The following is a 26285-nucleotide window of genomic DNA, read 5'->3' as shown; positions in this document are numbered from 1 at the left end:
CAAATGTCAGAGACCAAACCTAGGTACATTTAATTTGTTTTATTTTCAAAATACCATTAAGTAGTAAAATATAGATACATCTCAGACATTTCATCCAATCACAGAAGAGTTTTCTCTACTCCAAAGCTCACATAAAGTTAATTATTTATCTCCCCCTTTGCATGATGTGTACATGCAACTAAGTTAAGAAATGACATACATATTTATTATAAACAATAGGAAACTGAATCTCAGGTGTAACAAATTATTTTTAGAAAGACATACAAGGAAGAGACCACTCTCAAACATTTGTGCAAATTTCTATGCCTCTCTTCTCTATTTTTACTTCTTTATATTCTCTCAGGAATTCATGTCAATGAATTAAACCAAAATTTTACATCTAAAATGCAGACTTCTATTTAAATAGTGCCTTTTTCCAGTTAATGAGCCCTTAAGATGTTGATCCATTCTTGTCCTAGTAATGCTACACAAAAATCTTTCAAAAAATAATGCATTTTAAGTGCCTATCCCAAGCAAAAACACAAAGTTAAAGTGTTGCATTAATACTGTTGCATCAACAGTACGTGGTACACACTTGCTCTTCTCAAACCAGCTTTGTTTTTTTAAGAAAATGAACAAACAAAGGAACAAACATACAAAATCCCTTGCAATATGAATAGCATAACAAAGCAGAACTCTGCAGAACTAACCAAAGAAACCAAAAATCCCAGTGTAATTTCTTGCCAATCACCCTCTACTGTTTTGGGGTTTGGTTTTAGATTTGAGCTGAACGAGCAAAACAAGGAAACAAACTATCCAGGTTTTCAGCACTAGACTATGAAAATAAAGGAATGCTTGTCTGAAGGTGTACATTAAGGCTGTATATTGTCACCCTGCTTATTTAACTTATAGGCAGAGTGCTGCTGCTGCTAAGTCACTTCAGTTGTGTCCGACTCTGTGCGACCCCATAGGTGGCAGCCCGCCAGGCTTCCCCATCCCTGGGATTCTCTAGGGGAGAATACCGGAGTGGGTTCCCATTTCCTTTTTACAATGTGTGAAAGTGAAAAGTGAAAGTGAAGCCATTCAGTCATGTCCAACTCTTTGCGACCCCATGGACTGCAGACTAGCAGGCTTCTCCATCCATGGGATTTTCTAGGCAAGAGTACTGGAGTGCACAGTACATCTTTTGAAATGCCGGGCTGGATGAAGCATGAGCTGGAATCAAGATTGCTGGGGGAAATATCTATAACCTCAGATATGCAGATGACACCACCCTTATGGCAGAAAGCCAAGAGGACCTAAAAAGCATCTGGATTAAAGTGAAAGAGGAGAGTGAAAGACCTGGCTTAAAACTCAACATTCTAAAAAACAAAGATCATGGCATCTAGTCCCATCTCTTCATGGCAAATAGATGGGGAAACAATGGAAACAGTGACAGACTTTCTTTTCTTGGGCTCCAAAATCACTGCAGATGGTGACTGCAGCCATGAAATTAAAAGACGCTTGCTCCTTGAAAGCAAAGCTATGACCAACCTAGACAGAATATTAAAAAGCAGAGACAACACTTTGCTGACAAGGCCCATCTAATCAAAGTTATGGTTTTTCCAGTAGTCATGTATGCATGTGAGAGTTGGACCATAAAGAAAGCTGAGCACCAAAGAATTGCTGCTTTTGAACTGTGGTGTTGGAGAAGACTCTTGAGAGTCCCTTGGACAGCAAGGAGATCAAAGCAATCAGTTGTAAAGGAAATCAGTCCTGAATATTCATTGGAAGGACTGATGCTGAAGCTGCAACTCCAATACTTTGGCCACCTGATGCGAAGAGCTGACTCATTAGAAAAGACCCTGATGCTGGGAAAGATTGAAGGCAGGAGGAGAAGGGGATGACAGAGAATGAGATGGTTGGATGGCATCACCAACTCAATAGACATGAGTTTAAGCAATCTCCGGGAGTTGGTGATGGACAGGGAAGCTTGGTATGCTGCAGTCCATTGGGCCGCAAAGAGTTGGACACGACTAAGCAATTAAAGTGAACTGAACTGAAATGTCATTAGGGAAGGAGTCTGTGGTACATGGGAAGACTCAGGTGAGTATGAGAAGATTACCTCATCTAAGGTGAGTGATTTTGAGGAAAGAATGGAAAGAATATTACCAAAATGAATTGACTTTTTTCTTTATCCAATACTTCACCTTTAACTAGAACGCTGTGTATTACAAAGGACCTCTGCTTTCTAAAAAATGCTTTCATCATTCAGTTCAGTTCAGTTCAGTCGCTCAGTCGTATCTGTCTCTTTGCGACCCCATGAATCGCAGCACGCCAGGCCTCCCTGTTCATCACCAACACCCAGAGTTCACTCAGACTCATGTCCATCGAGTCAGCGATGCCATCCAGCCATCTCATCTTCTGTCGCCCCCTTCTCCTCCCGCCCCCAATCCCTCCCAGCATCAGAGTCTTTTCCAATGAGTCAACTCTTCAAATGAGGTGGCCAAAGTACGGGAGTTTCAGCTTTAGTATCATTCCTTCCAAAGAAATCCCAGGGCTGATCTCCTTCAGAATGGACTGGTTGCATCCCCTTGCAGTCCAAGGGACTCTCAAGAGTCTTCTCCAACACCACAGTTCAAAAGCATCAATTCTTCAGCACTTAGCCTCCTTCACAGTCCAACTCTCACATCCACACATGATCACTGGAAAAACCATAGCCTTGACTAGATGGACCTTAGTTGGCAAAGTAATGTTTCTGATTTTCAATATGCTATCTAGGTTGGTCATAACTTTTCTTCCATGGAGTAAGCATCTTTTAATTTCATGGCTGCAGTCACCATCTGCAGTGATTTTGGAAACCCCCCAGAAAAAGTCTGACACTGTTTCCACTGTTTCCCCATCTATTTCCCATGAAGTGATGGGACCAGATGCCATAATCTTCATTTTCTGAATGTTGAGCTTTAAGCCAACTTTTTCACTCTCCACTTTCACTTTCATCAAGAGGCTTTTCAGTTCCTCTTCACTTTCTGCCATAAGGGTGGTGTCATCTGCAAATCTGAAGTTATTGATATTTCTCCCGGAAATCTTGATTCCAGCTTGTGCTTCTTCCACTCCAGCGTTTCTCATGATGTACGCTGCATAGAAGTTAAATAAACAGGGTGACAATATACAGCCTTGATGTACTCCTTTGCCTATTTGGAACCATTCTGTTATTCCATGTCCAGTTCTAACTGTTGCTTCCTGACCTGCATACAGATTTCTCAAGAGGCAGATCAGGTGGTCTGGTATTCCCATCTCTTTCAGAATTTTCCACAGTTTATTGTGATCCACACAGTCAAAGGCTTTGGCATAGTCAAAAGCAGAAATAGATGTTTTTCTGGAACTCTCTTGCTTTTTCAATGATCCAGCAGATGTTGGCCATTTTTTCTCTGGTTCCTCTGCCTTTTCTAAAACCAGCTTGAACATCTGGAAGTTCACAGTTCACGTGTTGCTGAAGCCTGGCTAGGAGAATTTTGAGCATTACTTTACTAGCGTGTGAGACGAGTGCAATTGTGTGGTAGTTTGAGCATTCTTTGGCATTGCCTTTCTTTGGGATTGGAATGAAAACTGACCCCAGTCCTGTGGCCACTGCTGAGTTTTCCAAATTTGCTGGCATATTGAGTGCAGCACTTTCACAGCATCATCTGTCAGGATTTGAAATAGCTCAACTGGAATTCCATCACCTCCACTAGCTTTGTTCGTAGTGATGCTTTCTAAGGCCCACTTGACTTCACATCCCAAGATGTCTGGCTCTAGGTCAGTGATCACACCATCGTGATTATCTGGGTCATGAAGATCTTTTTTGTACAGTTCTGTGTATTCTTGACACCTCTTCTTAATATCTTCTGCTTCTCTTAGGCCCATACCATTTCTGTCCTTTATCAAGCCCATCTTTGCTTTCATCTTTAACCCACAGTTATTTCACAAAGGGAAGGAAATGCAGAAGTGCTTTCAAACACGGATGCAGTCTGAATTACATGGGTCACTGTTTTCCTTTTTAGATTTTGCTTAAGGGGTTTCAAACCATGATTCCTAAAACAAAGTCTCTGAAGGTGTCGCCAAAACACCATGACGAATCAGAGATTATTTCAATACATTATATTCATCCATAAATTTGTAAACTGTAGTTTAAAAAAAAAAACTTGTCATCTAACAGGCTGCCTCATTCAATTAAAATCAAATATCCTTTTATATTTATCAAATATACCTTTAAAATTATGAATTAATCAACTATATATTAATAATTATAAAAAAATGATCACTGATTCCTTAGAGTCACAGGAAATTTTAAAAATTAAATCTTCAATTTATATACATTCTTATTGCATAAGTATGTTTAGCTTACCAGTAAAAGTATGATTCGTTAAAGTGCAAAATTATACTGAATTTGGTAAAATTCTGCAGGTTAGACAGGATAGAAGTTTTAGTTCCAGTAGACAAAAGAGTGATATAAAATTTCTAACTGACCATGAAAGTTACAAAAGGCACAAATATATGAGGTTGGTATAGAGAAACTATGATATTTAGATTCCAGCAGATATGTTAAAAGTTTTATTAATTTTAAAATGTCAATATCTGCAATATGTTAGAAATTGCAGCCTTTGGAACTATTTAAAGTTCTGATAAAACTTTTTCAATGCCAACTTTAAAATGTGTGAATGTGTATATGGTTTTCAAAATGCTTTTAGAATTTGTATAGATCATTGCCCTGTACATCATGAGAAACACTGGACTGGAAAAAACACAAGCTGGAATCAAGATTTCCGGGAGAAATATCAATAACCTCAGATATGCAGATGACACCACCCTTATGGCAGAAAGTGAAGATGAACAAAAAAGCCTCTTGATGAAAGTGAAAGTGGAGAGTGAAAAAGTTGGCTTAAAGCTCAACATTCAGAAAACGAAGATCATGGCATCCGGTCCCATCACTTCATGGGAAATAGATGGGGAAACAGTGGAAACAGTGTCAGACTTTATTTTTCTGGGCTCCAAAATCACTGCAGATGGTGACTGCAGCCATGAAATTAAGAGACGCTTACTCCTTGGAAGGAAAGTTATGACCAACCTAGATAGCATATAGAAAAGCAGAGACATTACTTTGCCAACAAAGGTTCATCTAGTCAAGGCTATGGTTTTTCCTGTGGTCATGTATGGATGTGAGAGTTGGACTGTGAAGAAGGCTGAGCGCTGAAGAATTGATGCTTTTGAACTGTGGTGTTGGAGAAGACTCTTGAGAGTCCCTTGCACTGCAAGGAGATCCAACCAGTCCATTCTGAAGGAGATTTCTTTGGAAGGAACGATGCTAAAGCTGAAACTCCAGTACTTTGGCCACCTCATGCGAAGAGTTGACTCATTGGAAAAGACTCTGATGCTGGAAGGGATTGGGGGCGGGAGGATAAGGGGACGACAGAGGATGAGATGGCTGGATGGCATCACTGACTCGACGGACGTAAGTCTGAGTGAACTCCGGGAGTTGGTGATGGACAGGGAGGCCTGGCGTGCTGTGATTCATGGGGTCACAAAGAGTCAGACACGACTGAGTGACTGATCTGATCTGATGGTAATTTACAGATTACCAAACAGGGTCCCTAGTCTATACCCCAAAATGAATGCTTTCTTTCAACTGTAATCTCTTCAGATCATAAACAGATAGCCCGTAACTCTAAGATTTTTTTATAGAATTATAGCTTACAAGAAAAAATATGTTTGGAAATATTTCTGATTTAGAGAAATATTAAAATCTCTAAGAGTTTTAAAAACTAAGTTTTTTAAAAAATGTATTCATTCTGGTAAAAATGTACCGAAAATCTAATTTTTAAATGCATCAAAACTATTTGAAGAGCTCCCTTGTTTGCTAATGTGATTTACAAAAACTTTCCCAGTGATGACCTAAATTGTGCTATGGGATCTACGCAAATTTAAAAGTAGGTATGACAGTTTGGTTCATAAATACTTTATAGACTGTTTTTAAGCCAAATTTTAATTATTAGCATTACAGATACTTGAGGCGGTTCTTGCTTTGCTTCCATCTTCAGTAGTGATAGTTGAGTATTTAAGTGACTCTGTAATTTTCAAACCGATTAGTAAGTAATCTTTAATATTTTAATTTGATCATTAGCCACATGTCAAATTTTTTGAGGAAAGTCCTTACCCTCTGTTACATTTTGCTATTTCATCAAACAGAAGTTTCCACCGCGGACGTCCAATAAAAAGTCTTGAATTCAGTGCTTGATATTTTTCTCCAATTATCTTCTGCCAAAAAGAAAGCACTATGCTTTATATGACACAGAATTGGGCAAATAATTCATTTCTATAACATCATCTTTCCTGGTTCTGTGGCTTCCTACCAAATTGCTGTGACATAAAGAATATAAGTGTCAAATGGCAACCTATTAAGTATAATCATTTAGAAGCACCATTTCCTCCCTCTTTCCCTTTAAAATCCATTATCTTCTTGAAAACCATTAGTACAAATGACTGACTTTCCTAGACTGACTTTCCTAGACTTCAGTCAGTTGCTTCATTATGAAGCAACTGCAGCATTAAAGAATGCATTCTAATTGCCTCATCTCAAAGAGGGCGCAACACATAAGCTTTGTTGAAGCATTTTTGTACTGCAAAGTTGTCATATTTGGCTCATTATATGAGTAAGATACTGCAAATTATCATCATAAATTTGGGGAAATGATCCTGAACATGACAGTCTAATACAGCAGAGCTGCAAATTTGGGATCTATCAAAACAACTTCTAATGGACTGCTGTTTGCAATTAACAAGAGTATTAGATCTGAATTGATGGTAAAGAGAGTCAAGTGAGAAAGAGAAGTGTCCGAGTCCCAGAGAGACAAACTGAGAACCAGATGTAATTTATGCTTCATATCTTAATCACTGCAAAACCATGAGGCATAATGATTCTGATTTGCTTCATGACAGTATAGAATAAAATGTTTTTACGTACCAAGTAGGGTAGAAATCTGACTAAAAAAATAGGCGTAAATTAGTTTTGAAGTAACAGACAAGCATTCATATTTTGCATTCAAAGAATTACAGAAAATATATGATGGAAAATACAACAATAAAACTTGTGAAAGCATTCACGCCCGGGTTTACATGGCTATCCATCTCTTCAGTGTTGTCTATATAGCGTTTCCTCACCTATGATATGGGGATCACAATATCATTTACCTCTTGAATCTGTTGGAATCACATGAGATAATATGTATGAGATGCTCAATACAGCGTCTAGCAGTGAAGTAAATAATGCATGATGGATGTTTCGTTTTTTAGTTTCCCTTTAAGAGAAACAAGCTTAATTGTGTATGACCTTATCTTCTCTTGACACATAAAACCGCCCCTCGATGAACACAATCACAAAACTATTCACTTGTGTTCTCATCTCTAGGTGAGGTGACAGTGAAAAGGAGAGAGATGAGCTCCAAGGTCCACTTCAGTCCCAGGTGAGGACAGATGAAAGGCAGAAAACGGTTGACTTCAAGGATGAGCCGTGAGTTTGCTGGATACATTCCAAAAGTGGCTTTCCTCTGGGAATCGTCTCTTCAAACCACCTGCAGAAATTTTCTTCCAACACAGCCCCTACAGTAAATCATCTGTTCTCAAGAGACTTGTTTAATTTACAATAACATCCAGTCACATACCTGTATCCCATCTGTCTGACTGAGGTACAGCTGAATGTTGACATAATCAGGTCTGTTCTCTTGCCAAAACTGAGAGGACATAAAAGTAAATAGACATTAAACTGTGTTCTGTATTCACAGATTCTCTCCTAACCTAACATATGTGATTCTGCAATCTGTTAAGATGTATCTGGTCTTACCACAGCCAACATCTACGAGCAAATGTGTATAATACATACATATATGTGTACCACATACATGGCATTCTAACATTAATAACCTGTCCCTGACAGATTTAATTAGTTATGATGAAGGAAATGGATGGGATTAGTTCTGCTATCTTCATAGACACAAAATCAAATATGCTAAATACTATAGTAATATTCCTTTAAATCCTCTCATTTATTTTATTTGCTGAGTCTCTAAATTTTACTCACGATTTCACTCAGACAGAACATGATTTTCTTTACAAAAAAGTCAAAAGTGATACACAAAATGCATGCTAGGCATCACAGAAACCAAAACAAATGAAAACAAATAAGGTAGGAATGGAATCATTCCTACTTCCTTCCTATGCAGCACTGATCTCCCTTATATAAAAATGTATGAGGCAGGGAGTGTATGTGCCAAAATAAAAGCGTCTGGGAAAGCTCTCAAACACTTTGATATCTTGAAAAATAAATGGACCAAGAAAAATACCCAAAGAAAAGTGAATTCAACAAAGGGGGTAAAAGGGTTTTGACCCAGATGCTTCTTTCATCCAGAAGGCAAAACGAATCTGCTCACGACCCTGGCCTTGCCCTGGCTGAATCCTGAGTTGTGAAATCTACATTTAAAAAAATGTTATTCTTCTTAGGGCCTCCTTTCACCTCCCTAAAACAAAGAAATGCTAAAGAGAAGGGAAAGAAATCAAAATCAGGAGAAGGAAGGAACACAACAACCATGGTACATCCTGGAGAACAGAGATGAGTATCTGATGTGTCGAATCTAAGGAAAGGCCTAGAAGAGACCAGCACTTCTGCAGCAGCCAAACTATTACTGAGCATCAGTGTGCACAGTAGGCTTGCTGGAGAGGGTACAGGTTTGCTGGACCTTATTGCAGCAAATGAACCAACTGATTCCAAGTCCTGTTGCTATTATTCATTGGAAAGACTATTGCTGAAGCTCCAATACTTTGGCCACCTGTGTGAAGAGGCAACTCATTGGAAAAGACACTGATGCTGGGAAAGACTGAGGGCAAGAGGAGAAGAGGGCAAGAGAGGGTGAGATGGTTGGATGTCATCACTGACTCAACACGAATTTGAGCAAACTCCAGGAAATAGTGGAGGACAGAGGTTGCAAAGAGTTGGACATGACTTAGTAACTCAACAACAACTGTTTTTATAGAGCATGAAAATAATGATTTTTAAGGGATATATTGGGACTCAAGCTCAAAGTTTTAGGAATGGAAAAAGTTATTTTGCAAATACAGAGTGACTAAGTGAGGTTATAGAACCCCTCTGGCACCCTTTACAGTAGTAAGGGCACCTGGCAGGTGACCAAGAGACGTGTTTCTATTGCTATCACTGTCTGACCTTGAGACTTCTAGAGAGGCACTCAACTTACATAGGCCCCAGTTTCCTCATTAGGACAATGACCTCATCTCACAGATTTCCTCCAGAACTAAAACTACACATTCTCTGACAGGTGGCAATGCTAAATTATAAAATCCCAATAAAAACCTATTTTATTTTGAAAGTGATAAGTGATGATTCTCAGAACCCATAATATTCTTAAAATATAATAATTATATTCCATGCCACAGATGCCTCAAGTTATATCCAAACAGTAAAGTCATTTTAAAGCCCTTTATGAATTGAATCAGGATGCACGAATCTTAACTGTGAAGGAATGGAGGAATTTCCAAGTGCCAGTAATGGACAGCCCCTCACAAAACACATGACTTGCACTGATTTTTGTCTTAAATGTCTCCCGGGATGCTGCTCTGAGATCACGCCAATAACTGCTGCATCAATAATGTGTTCGGTGCCCACAGGCTCCAGAGAGAAGAATGCAGATTTAAATAACACATTTTAAACATCAATGTCTCCATTTTAGCTAATCCCTCATTGTAGACAAAAAACAGTATTTACTAAAACACACACACACACACACACACACATGCTGAATTTGGTAACTCATTTGCAAATGCAGAAAATAAAAGTCTTTTCCTTTTAACATCACACTCAGAGGGTCAAAGGACCCATGTCCATCCCCAGCTCTTGACGTGAAAAATCAAAACAGGTGTGCAGAGGTGTGTGTAGAAGATAATCAACACCCCATTGTTTACACTAGTTTTAAGCATTTTTATTATTTATTCCATGGATTCCTAAGTATTAAACATATCCACCAAAAAACTTGAGAAGAAATTTTAAGATTCAACTACTTTGAATATCCAGCCATTTATATATTTTTTATTTCCTTTATTCCTTTCCTGCTCTGCTACTTGCCCTATAAAGCATCTATTATTTAAATGTGCTCTTGGATGCAATTATAAGTTCTATATCTTTTCAAGAAAGAAAATTTTAATCTAGAAAAACAGGCAAAGGTAGAAATGGGAACTCCATCAAGAAATACAAGTGGTTGATAAGCAGAGGAAGAGAGGTTCAATCTCATTTGTTTCAAGGAAAAATACAGTGAGATCCCCTTGTTTAAGAAATGACTAGAAATGTAAAAGATTGGTAATATAATGTTTGGAATAAATTTCTCTTATATCCTTTGGTGGAAATGTAAATTGTTTTAGCATCTTTGGGGGACATTTTGTCAGTACCTATTACAAATTTAAATTCATTCCTAAAGTCCTCACAGCCTCCAACTCAGGAAGCCCAGTTTTAGACATTAATCTAGAGAAAACACACACTTGAAAGCGGTGATGATGTTCTTCTTGAAAGATTCTCCTCTCTTAACCTTAAGTACAGAACTACTACCTCTTGGTTTCCTACCGCCTCACTGGCCACTCTGATTAATCTCCTTTCCTGACTTATTACCCATTTTCTGCTCCTCTGGAAGCTGCAGTACTCCGAGAATTGTATTTTCACATATACTCTCAAGATGACCTACAATCATATTGGTCTACTCAAATCCTTTCAGTGGCTTCTCATCTGTCTGTTTTTTTTTCCTCCTGATTTAGCAGGCCCTTGGTGAGTCCCAGGAATTTGCACTTTTTTTTTTATTGTGGTAAAATACACATAGCATAAGATTGATCATTTTAGCTGTTTTTAAGTATACAGTTGATTAGCATTAAATATATTCATATGGTTGTGCAACCATCATCACCAATCCATTTCCAGAATTTTTTCATCTTCCCAAACTGAAACTCTATACCCATTAAACAGTAACGCCCCATTTCCCTCTGGGAAACCTCTGGCAACCACCATTCTATTGTCTGTCTCTATGAATTAGACTACTCCAGGTCCCTTATATGAAAGGAATCACACAATATTTGCCCTTTTGTGTCTGGTTAGATAGAAATACACTTAAAAAAAGCAATTTGCGGAACAATACAAATAGTATGTTAGAATTTTCAGAATGCTCATGAGTAACATCTGGTTATGTGGATTAGATGGTGATGTTACTTCATGTAGATTACAAAAATCTGTAGCAACGATGCATATATGTATTACCTGAATAACTTAAAAAATAGATATATTAATAAACAAGTAAAAGTTACAGGTAAGATAGATGAAAATGCCTGCTTTCATCTCTGGAAGGAATACAGCTTAGAATTCGGGATTTTTGAAATTCTGTACACTGGGCCAGAAGTTGGCTGATGATCCACTTGGAATGTTGAAGTTGGAGATACGAACTATGAGAATAAAGGCTGAAAAGTGTTACAGTAATTGTCTGCAGATGTTTTCTTCCATCTGTCCTCAGTCACAATCCCATTTGCATTCATATTTGCATAATATGTTTTCGATATGCATGTATTACCAACCATATGCATTCATTTCCATGTTAAAATATTCTGTTAAAACATGTCCTAGATATACAAATTCACAGATACCAATATCTGAAAAGATGTACACCAAATTATTAAAAGATTCTATCTTTTTTTTTAAGCTTAAGGGATATTTTTCCTCCTCACTACTCCTCTGCATATTATTCTATAATGAGCACCTATTACTTTTATAATTTGAAATAAAATGGCTACTTTTAAAATTTAAAAGACTGCAAAAGTAAAAAGAAACCTAATTTTACCTTGTTATACAACACACAGAGTAAGTCTGCAAACCAGCGGAAGGACTGGATATCTCTGCATACCCAAATAAAATACAATCTTCTAAGCTTGTATGGTTTCCAGTCATCCCTTTAAAAATGAAATAACACAGGACTGATTATGATGGCAAAAGAATTAAGAATCCCTATATCCTTGAAATTTTGCTTCTCATTAGTAGGTAATCTACAGAGAAAACAGTCATCTACATTCTAGTATCTGATACACCACTTACTCTAATTCTCAATTTAAAATGCAATATACTGAGTCAGAGATACAATATAATCCATGAATTAAAGTGTTCATGTTTGTGGATACTATATGCATATTACCCATTCCACTTGGCAATAAACTAAACTCCTGGATAATCTCTGCATCTCAGGAAAAAAGTTTTCTTATTTTTCTGTTAATTCTATCACTCAGAAGGGCGCCAATGGTCATCTTGCCCTGGGTTCCAGGCAAAATGAGCCAAAACCATTCCGGAAAGCTGGTTGTTTATCCCCTTCTTAATAATCATTAAAGAAAGAGATTTCACAACCACCTACTATGTAATGCATTCCAGCAATTCACAATTCCAAGTCTGGATTTCTCCTTATAATTATGAAGTAAGCTTGAGGTTAACAAAATATTACTCCCTTGTTTAAACTTTAGGTGTCCAAATAACTTGCAATATGTTTTCAGAAACAACTAATTTCTGGCTTGGAATATAGTTATTTTTTTAAGAACCTCTCAAAAGGTCCCAAATTTATATCAAGGTTTTAAAATCAAAATATCATTCAAACACATCACTTCAAATTATTATTTCTTTTTTCGTACTTCATAAAACAGACTTTTAATGAAAATTGTGTTTTCTTGAAAAGTGAATGGAATAGATTTTGTTTGTGGTTTCATGAGAATCCCTGTCAATTAATTTTTGCTTGTAAGCCAAAACTAAAATAACTGAATAAGTATATCCTGCTTAAGCAATCTTACTTCTGAAATTTCTATTCTTCAGTCTGTTATAAATCTGCTGAGTAACAGACCCAGGAATGATGTGCTCATTTGTCATCTCCTCAGAGAGGATTTCCTGATGATACCTCTACAATAACCCTGACCCTTTATTTCTATAACCCATTAATCTTTCTTCTCTTCACCACACTTCTAATATTTTCTGAAATGATGTTATTTGTGAATTTTTCACTGGTTTATATTTTGCCTGCCCTATTTGAAAGTAAACTTTTCAAGGGCAGAGACACTACTCAGTCATTGCTATATTACCAGTAACTGTAATATGAATCGCACATAAATGGTCAAAAATATTTGTTGACTAAATGAATTTGTAATGCCACTTACCCCTGATGAGAAAGCAGAAAAATAGGGGCCAGTGGAATGACTTTAATAGAGGAAAAGGACAGAGTAAGGCATAATTGTGATAAGGATGTTATTTTACAAGAGAACATGCTGAAAACCATAGACCACATATTGAGAAGCACTCATTTATTCCCCTTATCAATCGGTAAATAAGAGTGTTTTGAACAAGTAGAAGAATTCTGTAAGGAATTACTTCTTACTATAAGAGATGTCTGAAATAGACAGCTCTCTATGTGGACTAATACAATGGATCAAAATGACGTACAGCAGAGTGTTGAGGATTGACGCAAATGGAGTTACTCCAATGCCTCCAGCCACGCAGAGGCTAACCTCATAGTTCAGTGATTCTTCAAATGGACTTCCAAAGGGACCATCAATATATAGCCTGTGGAAGAGGCAGACAAGGGTGGAAAAAAATGAAAATGAGTTAAATTAAGTTTCTATAATATGTGGCAAGTATGCTAAATCTAGTGTCTAAGCTTTGTAATAGCCCAGGCCTCATTTCATTGTTTCCCATAGCGATAAGTCTAAAGGAACAAAAAGTGTTGTTTATGAACTACGAATATAAAAACAAGTACATCGGTTTCAATGCATTCCTATTTTGAGGGAAATATTACTTAACGTGAAGGGGAATGTAGATAGGACCAGGATGGTGAGCCAAGGACTAGTTAAAGCTTTGATTTATTTTATTACTATATACTGGACTAAATTAAAATATCTTGTTTTATTGTGTCTAAATTCAATAATGCTATTCTCCATGGTAAAGTCAGTAGCAAAAATATTTCTTGAAACCTTTACCATGTAAACAGAAAAGAAGCTGACCCTGTTCCTCTTCTTGCTCTGGTCAGGTTTATTAGTATGGAGCCTACAACAATCTCAAAGGAATCTCTCATTACTTTGTATATTCAAATATGTGTGTGCATGTGCATGTCTCTGTGTATGAAATCCCGCTTAACTACAATGAAACTTGTTAACTGCTCACTCAATATTCATCCTTCCATTCTCTCTTATTTTTTTAAATTGACATATAGTTGATTTACAATGCTCAGTTTGTGTGTTTGTGTGTATAGCAGTGATTCAGTTATACATATACACATATCTATTCTTTTTTGGATTATTTCCCTTTATAGGTTATTGTACGTATTGTACAATACTGATTAGAGTTCCCTGGGCTATACAGTATAGGTTCTTGTTGATTATCTATTTTATATACAGCAGTGTGTATGTATTATTCTAAATTCCTAATCTGTACTTCCTCCCGCGTCTTTGATAATCAAAAGTTTGTTTTTTATGTCTGTGAGTCTGTTTCTGTTTTGTAAATAAGTACACTGTATCATTTTTTTTAGACTCCACATATAAGCATTATTATATAATATTTGTCTTTCTCATTTTGCTTTAGCGTGATAATCTCTAGGTCCATACACATTGCTGGAAATGGCATGATTTCATTCTTTTATGGCTGAGTAACATTCCATTGTATGTGTACATGCTGCTGCTGCTAAGTCCCTTCAGTCGTGTTTGACTCTGTGCGACCGCATAGACGGCAGCCCAACAGGCTCCTCTGTCCCTGGGATTCTCCAGGCAAGAACACTGGAGTGGGTTCCATTTCCTTCTCCAATGCATGAAAGTGAAAAGTGAAAGTGAAGTCGCTCAGTCGTGTCCGACTCTTAGCGACCCCGTGGACTGCAGCCTACCAGGCTCCTCCGTCCATGGGATTCTCCAGGCAAAGTACCGGAGTGGGGTGCCATTGATATTACATATATATATACCACTTCTTCTTTATCCATTTATCTGTTGATGGACATTTAGGTGTTATTATTGCTTAATAACAAAACATACATGTTATTCAGGGAAGCAAAGTGCTCAGCTAAAATATTACACATCCAAGACTGACTTGCATCAATTTTGGCTGCGTGACTATGTTCAGCCTAATGTGATTTAAATGTAAGTGCAATTAGAAAACCCGCAGCACTGTTTACAGTAGCCAAGACATGGAAGCAATCTAAATGTCCACTGACAGAGGAATGGATAAAGAAGACACAGTACATACAGACAATGGGGTATTACTCAGCCATTAAAAATAAGGAAATGCCATTTGCAGCAACACAGATAGACCTAGAGATTGTCATACTGAGTGAAGTACGTCAGACAGAGAAGGAAAAATATTGTACAGCATCCCTATACCTGGAACCTAAAAAGAAATGATAGAAATGAACTTATTTATAAAACAGACTTAAAGAATGAGCTTATGGTTGCCAGGGGGGAAGAACAGCGGGAAGGGATACTTAGGGAGTTTGAAAACAACATGTACACACTGCTACATTTAAAATGGATAACAAACAAGGACCAGTGAACTCCGCTCAGTGTTATGTGGCAGCCTGGATGGGAGCGGGGTTTGGGAGAGAGCGGATACATCTACACGCATGGCTGAGTTCCTTTGCTGTCCACCTTAAACTATCACAAGATTGTTAATCAGCTATACTCCAATAAAAAATAAAAAGTTAAAAAAATACCAATCACTCCATCCCTTCTTTTTTTTTTTTTTCCTATTGAAATGTCCAGGTGGCAATTTCAATTTCAATAAAATAACTGCTGTGTTCCTATAACCTCGTAACTAAGACCTATAAACCAGTTAACCAAAATTTCTATAAATGGATTTTAGTGTAACAATAAAAAGAGGTATTTGCAGATGCAAAACAAAGAAAAATTGGAAGGCTCCTTGAAGGAAGCTGTCTTGCTTGAAAGTTGCATCTCTTTATCTCTGTCCCTTTCTTTCCTCCTTCTTGGTACCTGAATACGTGTTGACTTGATGACCTAAATTTATCTTTGATGACTGTAAAATTGCCATACTATGGACTGCTTAGTTCTAGATACCTTTATGTTTAAAAAACCACATATATATAAAACACTGCCATTTTAAAGCTTCTTTCTTAGTAAAAATAAATTTCTTAAAAAATAATAATTGTCCAAAAAAACAAATTTGTGTAGTCAGCCTAATGATATAAATATCTTTATTGTTAATACTGTTAATCTCTCTCATTACTGTGGGGGGTTTCAGCCAAGAACCTAGATAGGTAAAGAAAAATTATTTTTCATTCTCAACACTTCTTAAAAGGTATAACAAAGGACATTTTATTTGACTAACAAAGAACAGAGTAAGGAATCATGAAGTTACCTCTTTCCTACTTATCTGCTTTCCAGCCCACACACACACCCTCCCCGCACCCTAAATAACTACTCTCTGATATTCTGAAATAACTTTGGGCAAGAAGACAAGAACGTGGGGTTCTAGTCATTCACTAGCATTGGTATCACAGGCAAGTTACTTATCCTACCTCTGATTTCCTTCATCCAAAAAAAAAAAAAAAGAAAACAAACAAGTACCAATTAGATGTGACATGGAAAAAGCCTACTAAGAATTGTACAGGGCCGCAAATATCAGACATGCTTTAATTTAATGGCATCAGCGAGTGCCTCCAGAACCATCAAGCCCTTGGAGAGTCCAGCATCAACACAAGAAATGAACTAAGTTCAGTGTGAGATGAGAGATGCATGTAGGAATTTGATCTGAAGGAGATTAAATAAATGGGGGGAAATTAATGTGCTCTTATATAATTCAACATATAATAAAGGAAGGTTTACTCTGAGTAAGGCACAGGTACTATCTGCTGCAGCAAAAAAAAAGAAATTAAAAAAAAGGAGAAAAAACAGAAAGAGATTAGGAACTGAGTAATCACAACTTCAGTCTTTAAAAAGGTTATAAAGAGGGAAGTGGTTAAGACAAAAACATACACAAGAAGGAAATACAACACAATTTTAGAAGTGTGTTATATAGCCGTATTGCATACATTCAATGCTTTGTACTTTTCACTATAATGCTATACCTGTAACATTTTGTGATGTGAGTACAGTATTATCATCTCCATTCAATAAATGAGGCACTTGAGACCACAAGGGGCCATGACCAGTCTGAAGTTTCATGCCTCCTAGATGGAATATTCGGATGGGGATGGGGGATAGGGTGTGAGGGAGATGAAAAAGTGAAGAAAGATGGGCCGTATCTAGTTTGTAAAGAGAACCTGTTAGGTTGTGCAACTCAGATCTAAATACAACTTTCCACTTGGAAATAAGAGGTACTTCAGTGACAGTCATGGGTCATATGAGAGAATTTTCTGGAACTAACCCTGCCTGTGTCCAAGGAGAAATGGAGGTGTACCACTGCCACCCAGCTGCTTTGTCTGAGCAGCCTGTGCTCCATCAGGCAGGGGCTAAATGTGAAAAAACAAACAGACACTCTCTCAATGAATGTGTGAAGCAAAGGGTGTCGCCCAGCATCCAGTTCTCCAAGAACCAAGCCATTAGCCACTGCAGCTGCTGACGATGGTACACCCTGAAAGGAGCTCGGGGTCAAGAAAAGATGACGTGCACTGCGCTCTGGGAAAACAGGCAAAAAGAAAAAAAAATCTTTCATATATAGGTATAAATATTTCAGGAGAAATTTTTATGAACCTGGATTCTTGCATCTTCCTACACTAGAAAAAGCACTAAAATCATTCATTGGTATATCTGTCCCTCAGACCTAATGGCAAGCTTCTACTGAGATGTGTGCTCGATTACACCAACCTCTTCATCAAAATCACGTGTATGCTGGTCTCCACCCCTAGCTCTTTGAAATCGTTTCTCAAAGCTACCTTAAAGGCTCTTTGCTGGGCTGCTTTCCTCACTAAGGTACTGAATTAAGTCAATTCCCAGCTCTTATGTTGTACGATTTCTGTTTTTTTCCCCAGTTGACACCAGCCTTTGCAGGGATATGAAAAAGAGTCTGTTTTTCTCAGCAAAAGTGATCTGGGGTCGAATTTTGGAATTGTTCAGGGGTGTTTAAGTTTTATAGCCATGCACTTACAAGTTAAAAAAAAAAAACTATTATTATGGAAATTCCAGCAAGGGATGAGGATGGGGGTGGGGAGGCTGAATAGTTTTGTTGTTATGATTCTGAAATGCGCTGTCCCCAGTTTCTCTGTGAACATAAAATTACTGTTTAATTGCACATTTTGAAATGTGCAAGTTTCTTAGTAACTAAAATTTCACATTAGAGAACAGATTGAATATTGGAAATATATTCAATAAAGATATTTTATGTGATGTGCTAGCCTAAAACATAAAAGACCTTGTGACTATTAGCTGTGCCCAGAGAAAGAGAAGGCTGAGAGGACAGTATATAAGGGTAAAAGTAAATATATATTTTTTCTTAATAGGCATTAGGTAGATAATAACACTGAACAACTTTATAGCACCTTGAAGGTTATGAAACACATCTCTATCAAGCTCCGGTTTGATCTCAGATCAATCCTGAGTTTGGCAAAAATGGGCATTCCTCCATATATTCTCTTTCGGTTGTTGTCAAAGGAAATGTTATTTTTTAATGAAATTTCAAAGTATAACAAGCCTCTGGGACAGTGAGGTTTCTATAAGAGAATAGCTATATTTGAAGTCACCCTGAGTATTTAACTTATATGCAGAGTACATTATGAGAAACGCTGGGCTGGAAGAAGCACAAGCTGGAATCAAGATTGCCGGGAGAAATATCAATAACTTCAGATATGCAGATGACACTACCCTTATGGCAGAAAGTGAAGAGGAACTTAAAAGCCTCTTGATGAAAGTGAAAGAGGAGAGTGTAAAAGTTGGCTTAAAGCTCAGCATTCAGAAAACGAAGATCATGGCATTTGGTCCCATCACTTCATGGGAAATAGATGGGGAAACAGTGGAAACAGTGTCAGACTTTATTTTGGGGGGCTCCAAAATCACTGCAGATGGTGACTGTAGCCATGAAATTAAAAGACACTTATTCCTTGGAAGGAAAGTTATGACCAACCTAGATAGCATCTTAAAAAGCAGAGAGATTACTTTACCAACAAAGGTCCATCTAGTCAAGGCTATGGTTTTTCCTGTGGTCATGTATGGATGTGAGAGTTGGACTGTGAAGAAAGCTGAGCACTGAAGAATTGATGCTTTTGAACTGTGGTGTTGGAGAAGACTCTTGAGAGTCCCCTGGACTGCAAGGAGATTCAACCAGTCTATCCTAAAGGAGACCAATTCTGGGTGTTCTTTGGAAGGACTGCAAGGAGATCCAACCAGTCCATCCTAAAGGAGACCAGTCCTTGGTTCTTTGGAAGGACTCCAATACTTTGGCCACCTCATGTGAAGAGTTGACTCACTGGAAAAGACTCTGATGCTGGGAGGGATTGGGGGCAGGAGGAGAAGGGGACGACAGAGGATGAGATGGCTGGATGGCGTCACCGACTCGATGGACAAGAGTTTGGGTGAACTCCAGGAGTTGGTGATGGACAGGGAGGCCTGGCGTGCTGTGATTCATGGGGTCGCAAAGAGTCAGACACAACTGAGTGACTGAACCGAACTGAACTGATCTTTGAAGTAAATTAGACATCCCAAGGCTTATTCTTCTAACCAAAATAAATGTATAGGCCTGATCTTTCTGCTTATGTAAAGATGCTGCAGTGTAAAACCAACACCCTTTTCCTTGACTTTTCTGATATCAGTAAAGCTATGTAACTGGCACAGAGCTGCCTGTGTTAGATGAATTATTTGTCATTATTATATAGGAGTTAAATGGTATTATTCTATTTCACTGAGTAGGAAGCTGAGGTTCTAGAAGTTTAAATATTTCCTCAAGGATACACACTTAATAAGCGGTTTACATCTACCACCAGAATAAACTCCATCTCTGTTTATGAAATCCAACAAACTATACTATCTTCCTAAAAGGGACTTTATTCTAATTCTTTCAACCACAGAAATAATCAACTGAACTTTTTTCTATAGATATTAGCTCTCTTTATGCCTGAAAACATTTTTACCTTAAAGTCTACTATATCTGAAACATCATTTCTTTGGTTAGAATGTCTCTGCTGTATTCTTTACCTTCTTCAGCCTGTCTTTATCTTCATGTTCTGAGTGAAGCTCTTGCAAACAGCTTATCAGCCCCTTTCATTTTCTCATTTCAGTCTGACAGTCTCTCCCTTTGAACTGTTGAATCTGGTTCAACAATGTTGAATTACCCGCCACACTACCGCCTTGAACTGTTTGTCTAACTTTTGGTTTCTTCTCCTCTCTTTTCTTTCCTTGATTACTTTTATGTTAAGTGTTGGCCTCTGCTTTTACTTTTCAGTAAGTAAATAATGACTTTTCCTAGAGTGAATTTATTTTTATTTTGTTGCTTGGGATTTATTGATAGCCCCAAATTTGAACTAACATTTCTTAAAATATTACATCTCCTTTCACTATCTCTTTTTTTATCTTTTAAACCTCTAATGTAAGGTGAACTTCTCACTCCATCTCCCACATCTCAACCTTTCTTTCATATTCCCCATATATTTGTCTCTGTGTGCTGCATTATGGATAATTATTTCAGTTCTATTTGCCAATTCTCCATGGCTGCAATAAACTGCTCAAGTTTGTGATATTGTTATCTCTCACTTCTAGAAGTTCTATTGGCTGTTTTTCAAAAACGTCTTGAGAAATTTGATTGTCCTTTGTCTCAATCATTAGTTTATTTTTTATGGAGGAGAAAGAAAGAGTGGCTTTATTACTTTCCCAGGCAAAGGCGGAACACAGTAGGTTAGTGCAGGAAGAACTGTGCCCCTCAATTATTCTTTGAATACTCTTTTATTCTTTAGACGTATTAAACATTTGCTTCATACTTTTTAAATAGACAACTTTACTAACAACTACTCATGCTGATTCGTTTCCACATCTTCTAAAAATATGAGCTCCTTGGTGCCTCATGTATAGGAATCCTTTGAAGATTAAAATGTATCCCCCCAAAAGAGGATTTTCATTTTCCTCTTCCTGAATCTGGAATCAGTTTAAACTAAATTTTTGTCTGTTTTCATTGGGCTATGCACATATTATGAACTCACTGTTCTAACCCAAGTGAGATGGAGCTTGTGTTTATTAAGTATCAGGGGAGATTTATTTTCCAGTTCCTCTCAGAATCAAGGACAAAATAAGTCAATTGTCTTCACTACCTCTTTCTGCAGAGCCAACTATCTAACCTCTACTTTATTCACTGAACATATTTTACTTGAGGAGTCTGGACCATTTGCAGGAATCTCTGACCTGCCCTCCAACCCGATTCAGAACCCACACATTAGCTCTTGTCTACCACATGCATGGCCTAACCTTTGAGGGATAAGCTATGAGTTACAGCACTCACTTCACTTATTCATCTAGATAGGATATTCTTTGTGGCTTATTACCACAAGCAATTATTTTTATCTCCTACAATATCAAACATGTATTAAAGTTATTAATGTGTTGTGTGCTTAGATTTGTAGGCTTTCTATATACTGGTCAGATTATTATTGAGCATAAAGTATGTTATATAATGTTTATTTTTTACTCTTAAATTCAAACATACATATACATAAGGAGCCTCCCAGGTGGCGCTGGTGGTCAAGAACACGCCTGCCAATGCAGGAGACATAAGAGATGTGGGTTGGATCCCTGGGTCAGGAAGATCCCCTGGAGAAGGAAATGGCAACCCACTCCAGTACTCTTGCCTGGAGAATGCTATGAACAGAGGAATCTGGGAGGCTACAGTCCATGGGGTTACAAAGAGGCACACAGGCCTGAAGTGACTTAGCATGCATGCATATACATAAACGTATAGCTGGATCACTGCTGATAGACTTAGTTCTTGTAGAAAGTTAAGGAGAATTTTTTTTTGCTCTTTGTTTTTTGTACTGGCTAATGTAGCCTTGATCTGCTAATATGTGACTTGAAATGCTTATTAATAGGAGGAAATTAGTTTCAATAATATAAAATAAAAGCTGCCAAACTCTTCAAACTGTCCACATACTAGGCAGTTACCTGGAAGCATGAATTATGAGCTGACAGTTCCTAGTGAATTTTGAAGTAAAGCACCTAACCAAATTTCACACCCCAGTCCAATGTATCTTTAAACCCAGCTGCAAGCCATATTAAAATAAAATTACTTCTGAAAGCTGTTGGAGAGAATACATTCAGCTAAAATCAACACTTTAAGATTGAATTTAGATCTTTAGACTTGAATACTACATCAGCCTTTCCAACAAAGAGTGCTATTTTAAAATTTATATTTAATATGAACTGTTATTTATTAAGATGATAGTGAATCTTTTTACTTTTCTGTCCACTTACATGCCTTTAGGCTTAAATATTTTGCAATTTCTTTTTCTCAAACAAATCATCCCATCCTTTTTCTAGCTCTCCTCTTTTTTTCCATATGGCAACTTTATCTTTCTGCTGAAAGCAAGGTGTACAGCAGGTCTTTATCTTAATTGCTGGCTAATTTTAGTTTGAATAAACTTTTAAACCTCAAATTTATTTGTGCTGTATTTTGCTTTGCCACTTCTTTTCTATTAGTGTAGAAAGCTCAATCCAGTTAAGAAGTAGACCATGATTTCGATCATTATTATACATGTTGTCTTCACAGCCAAAAAAAAAAAAACAATGAGAGTGGAACAGAAAATATGGGACAGATAATCATTATAAAATAATTGTATAAACTGTAATTCAAAGTAAATTAACTAAAATCTCAAGTTCAGTAAATTACTGTTGGTCTAGAATAAGACAATAAAATAGAGTAAAGGATCTTTCAAGAGATTCACATAAAACATAAGGGTACAAAAAATTGAAAGTTAAAGAATAAAGACATAAGAGGGAAATGTATTCAAAAGCAAAATATTTGTAGTTAACATTTAGTTCAGATGAAACACACTTTAAGGAAAAAAACCATTGCAGATATGGTGTTATTAATCACTGATAACTCAGCTGGGTGGAGAGGGCCTTCACATTTTCTTTTGCTATCAAAGACAGGTGACCACGAGGAGAGAGGCTTCCTTATTCTCCTCTCTTCTTTTCTGTTCAGTAAGCAGAGCACTTCTCTCTTCCCTGGTCACAGCTATGATAAAATTCGATCTTGAAAGGAATGAAAAGCCCTTCTTTAGCCTTTGACTAATACGTGGTATGTTTCCATTAAAAGTGTGGTTCTTGGGCCAAAAGTATCAATTCTACATGAGACCTTGGTAGAAATAGACTCAGATCCAACTTCGGACTTGCTGAATCAGAATCTGTGTTTTATTAGGGCTCCCGGGTGGTTTGTAAGCACATTAAGGTCTGAGATGCATTGCTGTTATGCTTCCCTGGCGGCTCAGATGATAAAGAATCTGCCCACAATGCAGAAGACATGGGTTTGATCCCTGGGATGGGAAGGGAATGGATACCAACTCCAGTATTCTGCTTGGAGAATTCCATAGACAGAGGAGCCTGACAGGCTACAGTACGTGGGGTCACAAGAGCCAAACGCGACTGAGTGACTAAGCACACACAGTGCATCTTTCCAGAGAACTCCATTAATGTTGATAATAAAGTGGGATTTTTCCATCTAATTTTCTTTTGTCTTCTGTGAATCTTCTTTGAGACTTTGTAGAAAGTGATGAATTCATTCTTTCAAGACCTGGAGAGTAATGTCTGCTATCTGAATGTGAATCTTCCCCAAAATTGAATGGTTAATAGAGAATACAAATAAAATCCAACATAATTCACATTAGCATTACCAGGAGCAGAGAATAACTGTTCTAGAAAAATAAGCACTAAATACCAACAGAAAAAAATGTGGGTGAAAAGGAAGATAGGCAAATAGCGTTACATATATATCACTGTAGACTCTGAAACGAAACCAAAACAAAACGATGAACATAGAACTATGTTTAAAAATAAAATCCAAGAAAGAATTCAGAAATACCATCAATATAGTCTCAGCCTATAAAGTTAGACAGCCTTTGGGAATTAAGTGTAATATCATCATATTTTGTGAGTATATGGATTTTAACGTTTGGCTCATCTTCCTCTGCCATCATTTTTCTCTTCCTTAGATGATCTGGAATACAGAATCCCAAAATGTAAAATTTCAGTGGGGGACCCAATTTACCAGCTGCAACATTTTTCAGACAGAAAAAACAATAATCACTGTCCCATAAGTTTCTATCACTCTATTTTCTATGTTTACTCTTTGATTGTAGAAGCTTTCAATAAACAGGAGGAAAATTTTACTGGGTTGGCCAAAATGTTTGGGGTTTTTCATAGGCTGTTACAGAAAAACCTGAACAAAATTTTGGCTAACCCAATATAAGTAGGATAAATAGGTATAACAAAGTACTGCGCACAAAAGTGCTTTGAAAACAACAAAACACCACAAAATAAAACATATTTTTATAAATATAGCTAGCCTTATTGTCTAGGAATCAGCATGTTTCCTCCTTGGGTTTTACTACTAACTCAAAAACCCAGGAAAACCAGGATGCTGTGTTAAAATAGTTTATTTAGCTCAGTTGTTATCTCCAGTTGCTGGTGTACAATAGGCACCAACAATTTTTGGTTGAAAGAAGTACTGAAAGAACAACACATGCTCCACATGGTCACTTGCCTTTAACTTTAGAGCCCCAATACACTTGCGACCCCTTCACTAGAAGGGAGAATGCTTACCGCAGGGTAAAATTCTCTGTTCTCAAAACTTTCACAGCAATTTCTTTCAGTACAGAGATTTCAACAGCAAAAATTAGTCTTTTAAAATCTGAGTAGGAGGGAAAATGCAGCCTAAAAGACTTATTTAAAAAAAACTTAAGGAAGTGAATAAAACTTGTTTAATATATAGCATTATAGTAAATTAGAATGTAGGCGCTAAATCAAGTTTAAATCACAGCTACACCAGCTAGTGGCTGCAACCTTCAGCAAGTCACCTATCACTTGGTAACTCAGTTACACTCTTTGTAAACAGAAGGTGATGTGAATAATACACGCCTCACTGATTATTATAAGGCTTAAATGGGGTAATTAGGTAAGGTAAAGACCATTGCTTGTCTGCCCTTTATCCGTTTTCCTGTCCTCATTCCCAGTTTTTGGTGGTGTTACTGTAATGCATCCACTTAAGACAAAAATGACTATATTAATAATTCCCACCTTTTCTTACAAAGACATAGGATCCACTTTAGGCTAATAGGATGTAACATGTTTGAGGCTGGGGTCCTGAAAAGTTCCTTAGAAAGGAGGACACTGACTCAACTTGCCTATATTTTTCATGCTTTTCTTTCTCTGTCTGGAAAGAGAATATGATGGCGGAAGCTGAATGAAGCATCTTACAATCAAGAGAAGGAAAGGGGACAGGAGTTGCAGACATCTGAGATGTAATATGCTGACTCAATCAAAATAAGCCACCACTTATCTTTTTTTCTCAATTTTTTTGTTTCTTTTCTGGCCTCACCGCTCAGCTTGTGGGATTTTAGTTCTCCAACCAGGGACTGAAACTGGGCCCTCAGCAGGGAGAATGTGGAGTCCTAACCACTGGACCGTGAGGGATTTCCCTAAGCCACCAGTTATCTTGGTACATGTTGTCACATGAGAAAAATAAGCCCCCATCATTTTAGCTATATTTTTGTTTTATGTAGTTGAATGTAAATATACTTGACAAAAGTTTTAACATGGTGCCTGGACATAGTAAGCATGTGATAAATATTAGATATTATCATTAATAATAAAAATCTATAATTTATATCCATTTAATGCTGATGCAAATGTACATTTTGGAAAATAATTTTCCTTTTTATATTAATCTGATTAGCTTTTACTTTAAAAGTTATTCTAATTTAGAAAAAGTCAATAACTATCTGAGACCCTTACCTCTTGAAACCTAAAATAAGGTATCATAATAATAGATACTCCTCATTGAACATTTATTTGGAATTTTGCAGGCCAGAATACCGGAGTGGGTAGCCTTTCCCTTCTGCAGGGGATCTTCCCAACCCAGGGATCGAATCCAGGTCTCCCACATTGCAGGCGGGTTCTTTACCAGCTTAGCCACAAGAGAAGCCCAAGAATACGGGAGTGGGTAGCCTATTCCATCTCTAGCGGATCTTCCTGACCCAGGAATTGAACCAGGGTCTCCTGTATTGCAGGCAGATTCTTTACCAACTGAGCTATGAGGGAAGCCC

At 37.3% G+C, this 26285-nt stretch overlaps 1 protein-coding gene across 2 annotated transcripts in view; it reads right to left on the bottom strand.

Annotated features, from left to right (window-relative positions):
• Positions 1-26285, bottom strand: part of NOX4 (NADPH oxidase 4) — a 180108-nt gene that overhangs the window by 11625 nt on the left and 142198 nt on the right. For both annotated transcript variants that reach the window (XM_061406013.1, XM_061406014.1), the window contains 4 exons: positions 13502-13621; positions 11871-11979; positions 7656-7724; positions 6152-6252 (listed from right to left, as the gene is read on the bottom strand). In XM_061406013.1, coding sequence (XP_061261997.1) covers positions 6152-6252; positions 7656-7724; positions 11871-11979; positions 13502-13621 — 399 coding nt within the window. The remainder of the gene's footprint in view (positions 1-6151; positions 6253-7655; positions 7725-11870; positions 11980-13501; positions 13622-26285) is intronic.

Source organism: Bos javanicus, chromosome 29 (genome assembly GCF_032452875.1).
Source record: "Bos javanicus breed banteng chromosome 29, ARS-OSU_banteng_1.0, whole genome shotgun sequence".
Taxonomy (NCBI): Eukaryota; Metazoa; Chordata; class Mammalia; order Artiodactyla; family Bovidae; genus Bos; species Bos javanicus.
The sequence above is the reverse complement of the archived record's forward strand: the minus strand, read 5'-3'. Positions and strand labels throughout refer to the sequence as shown.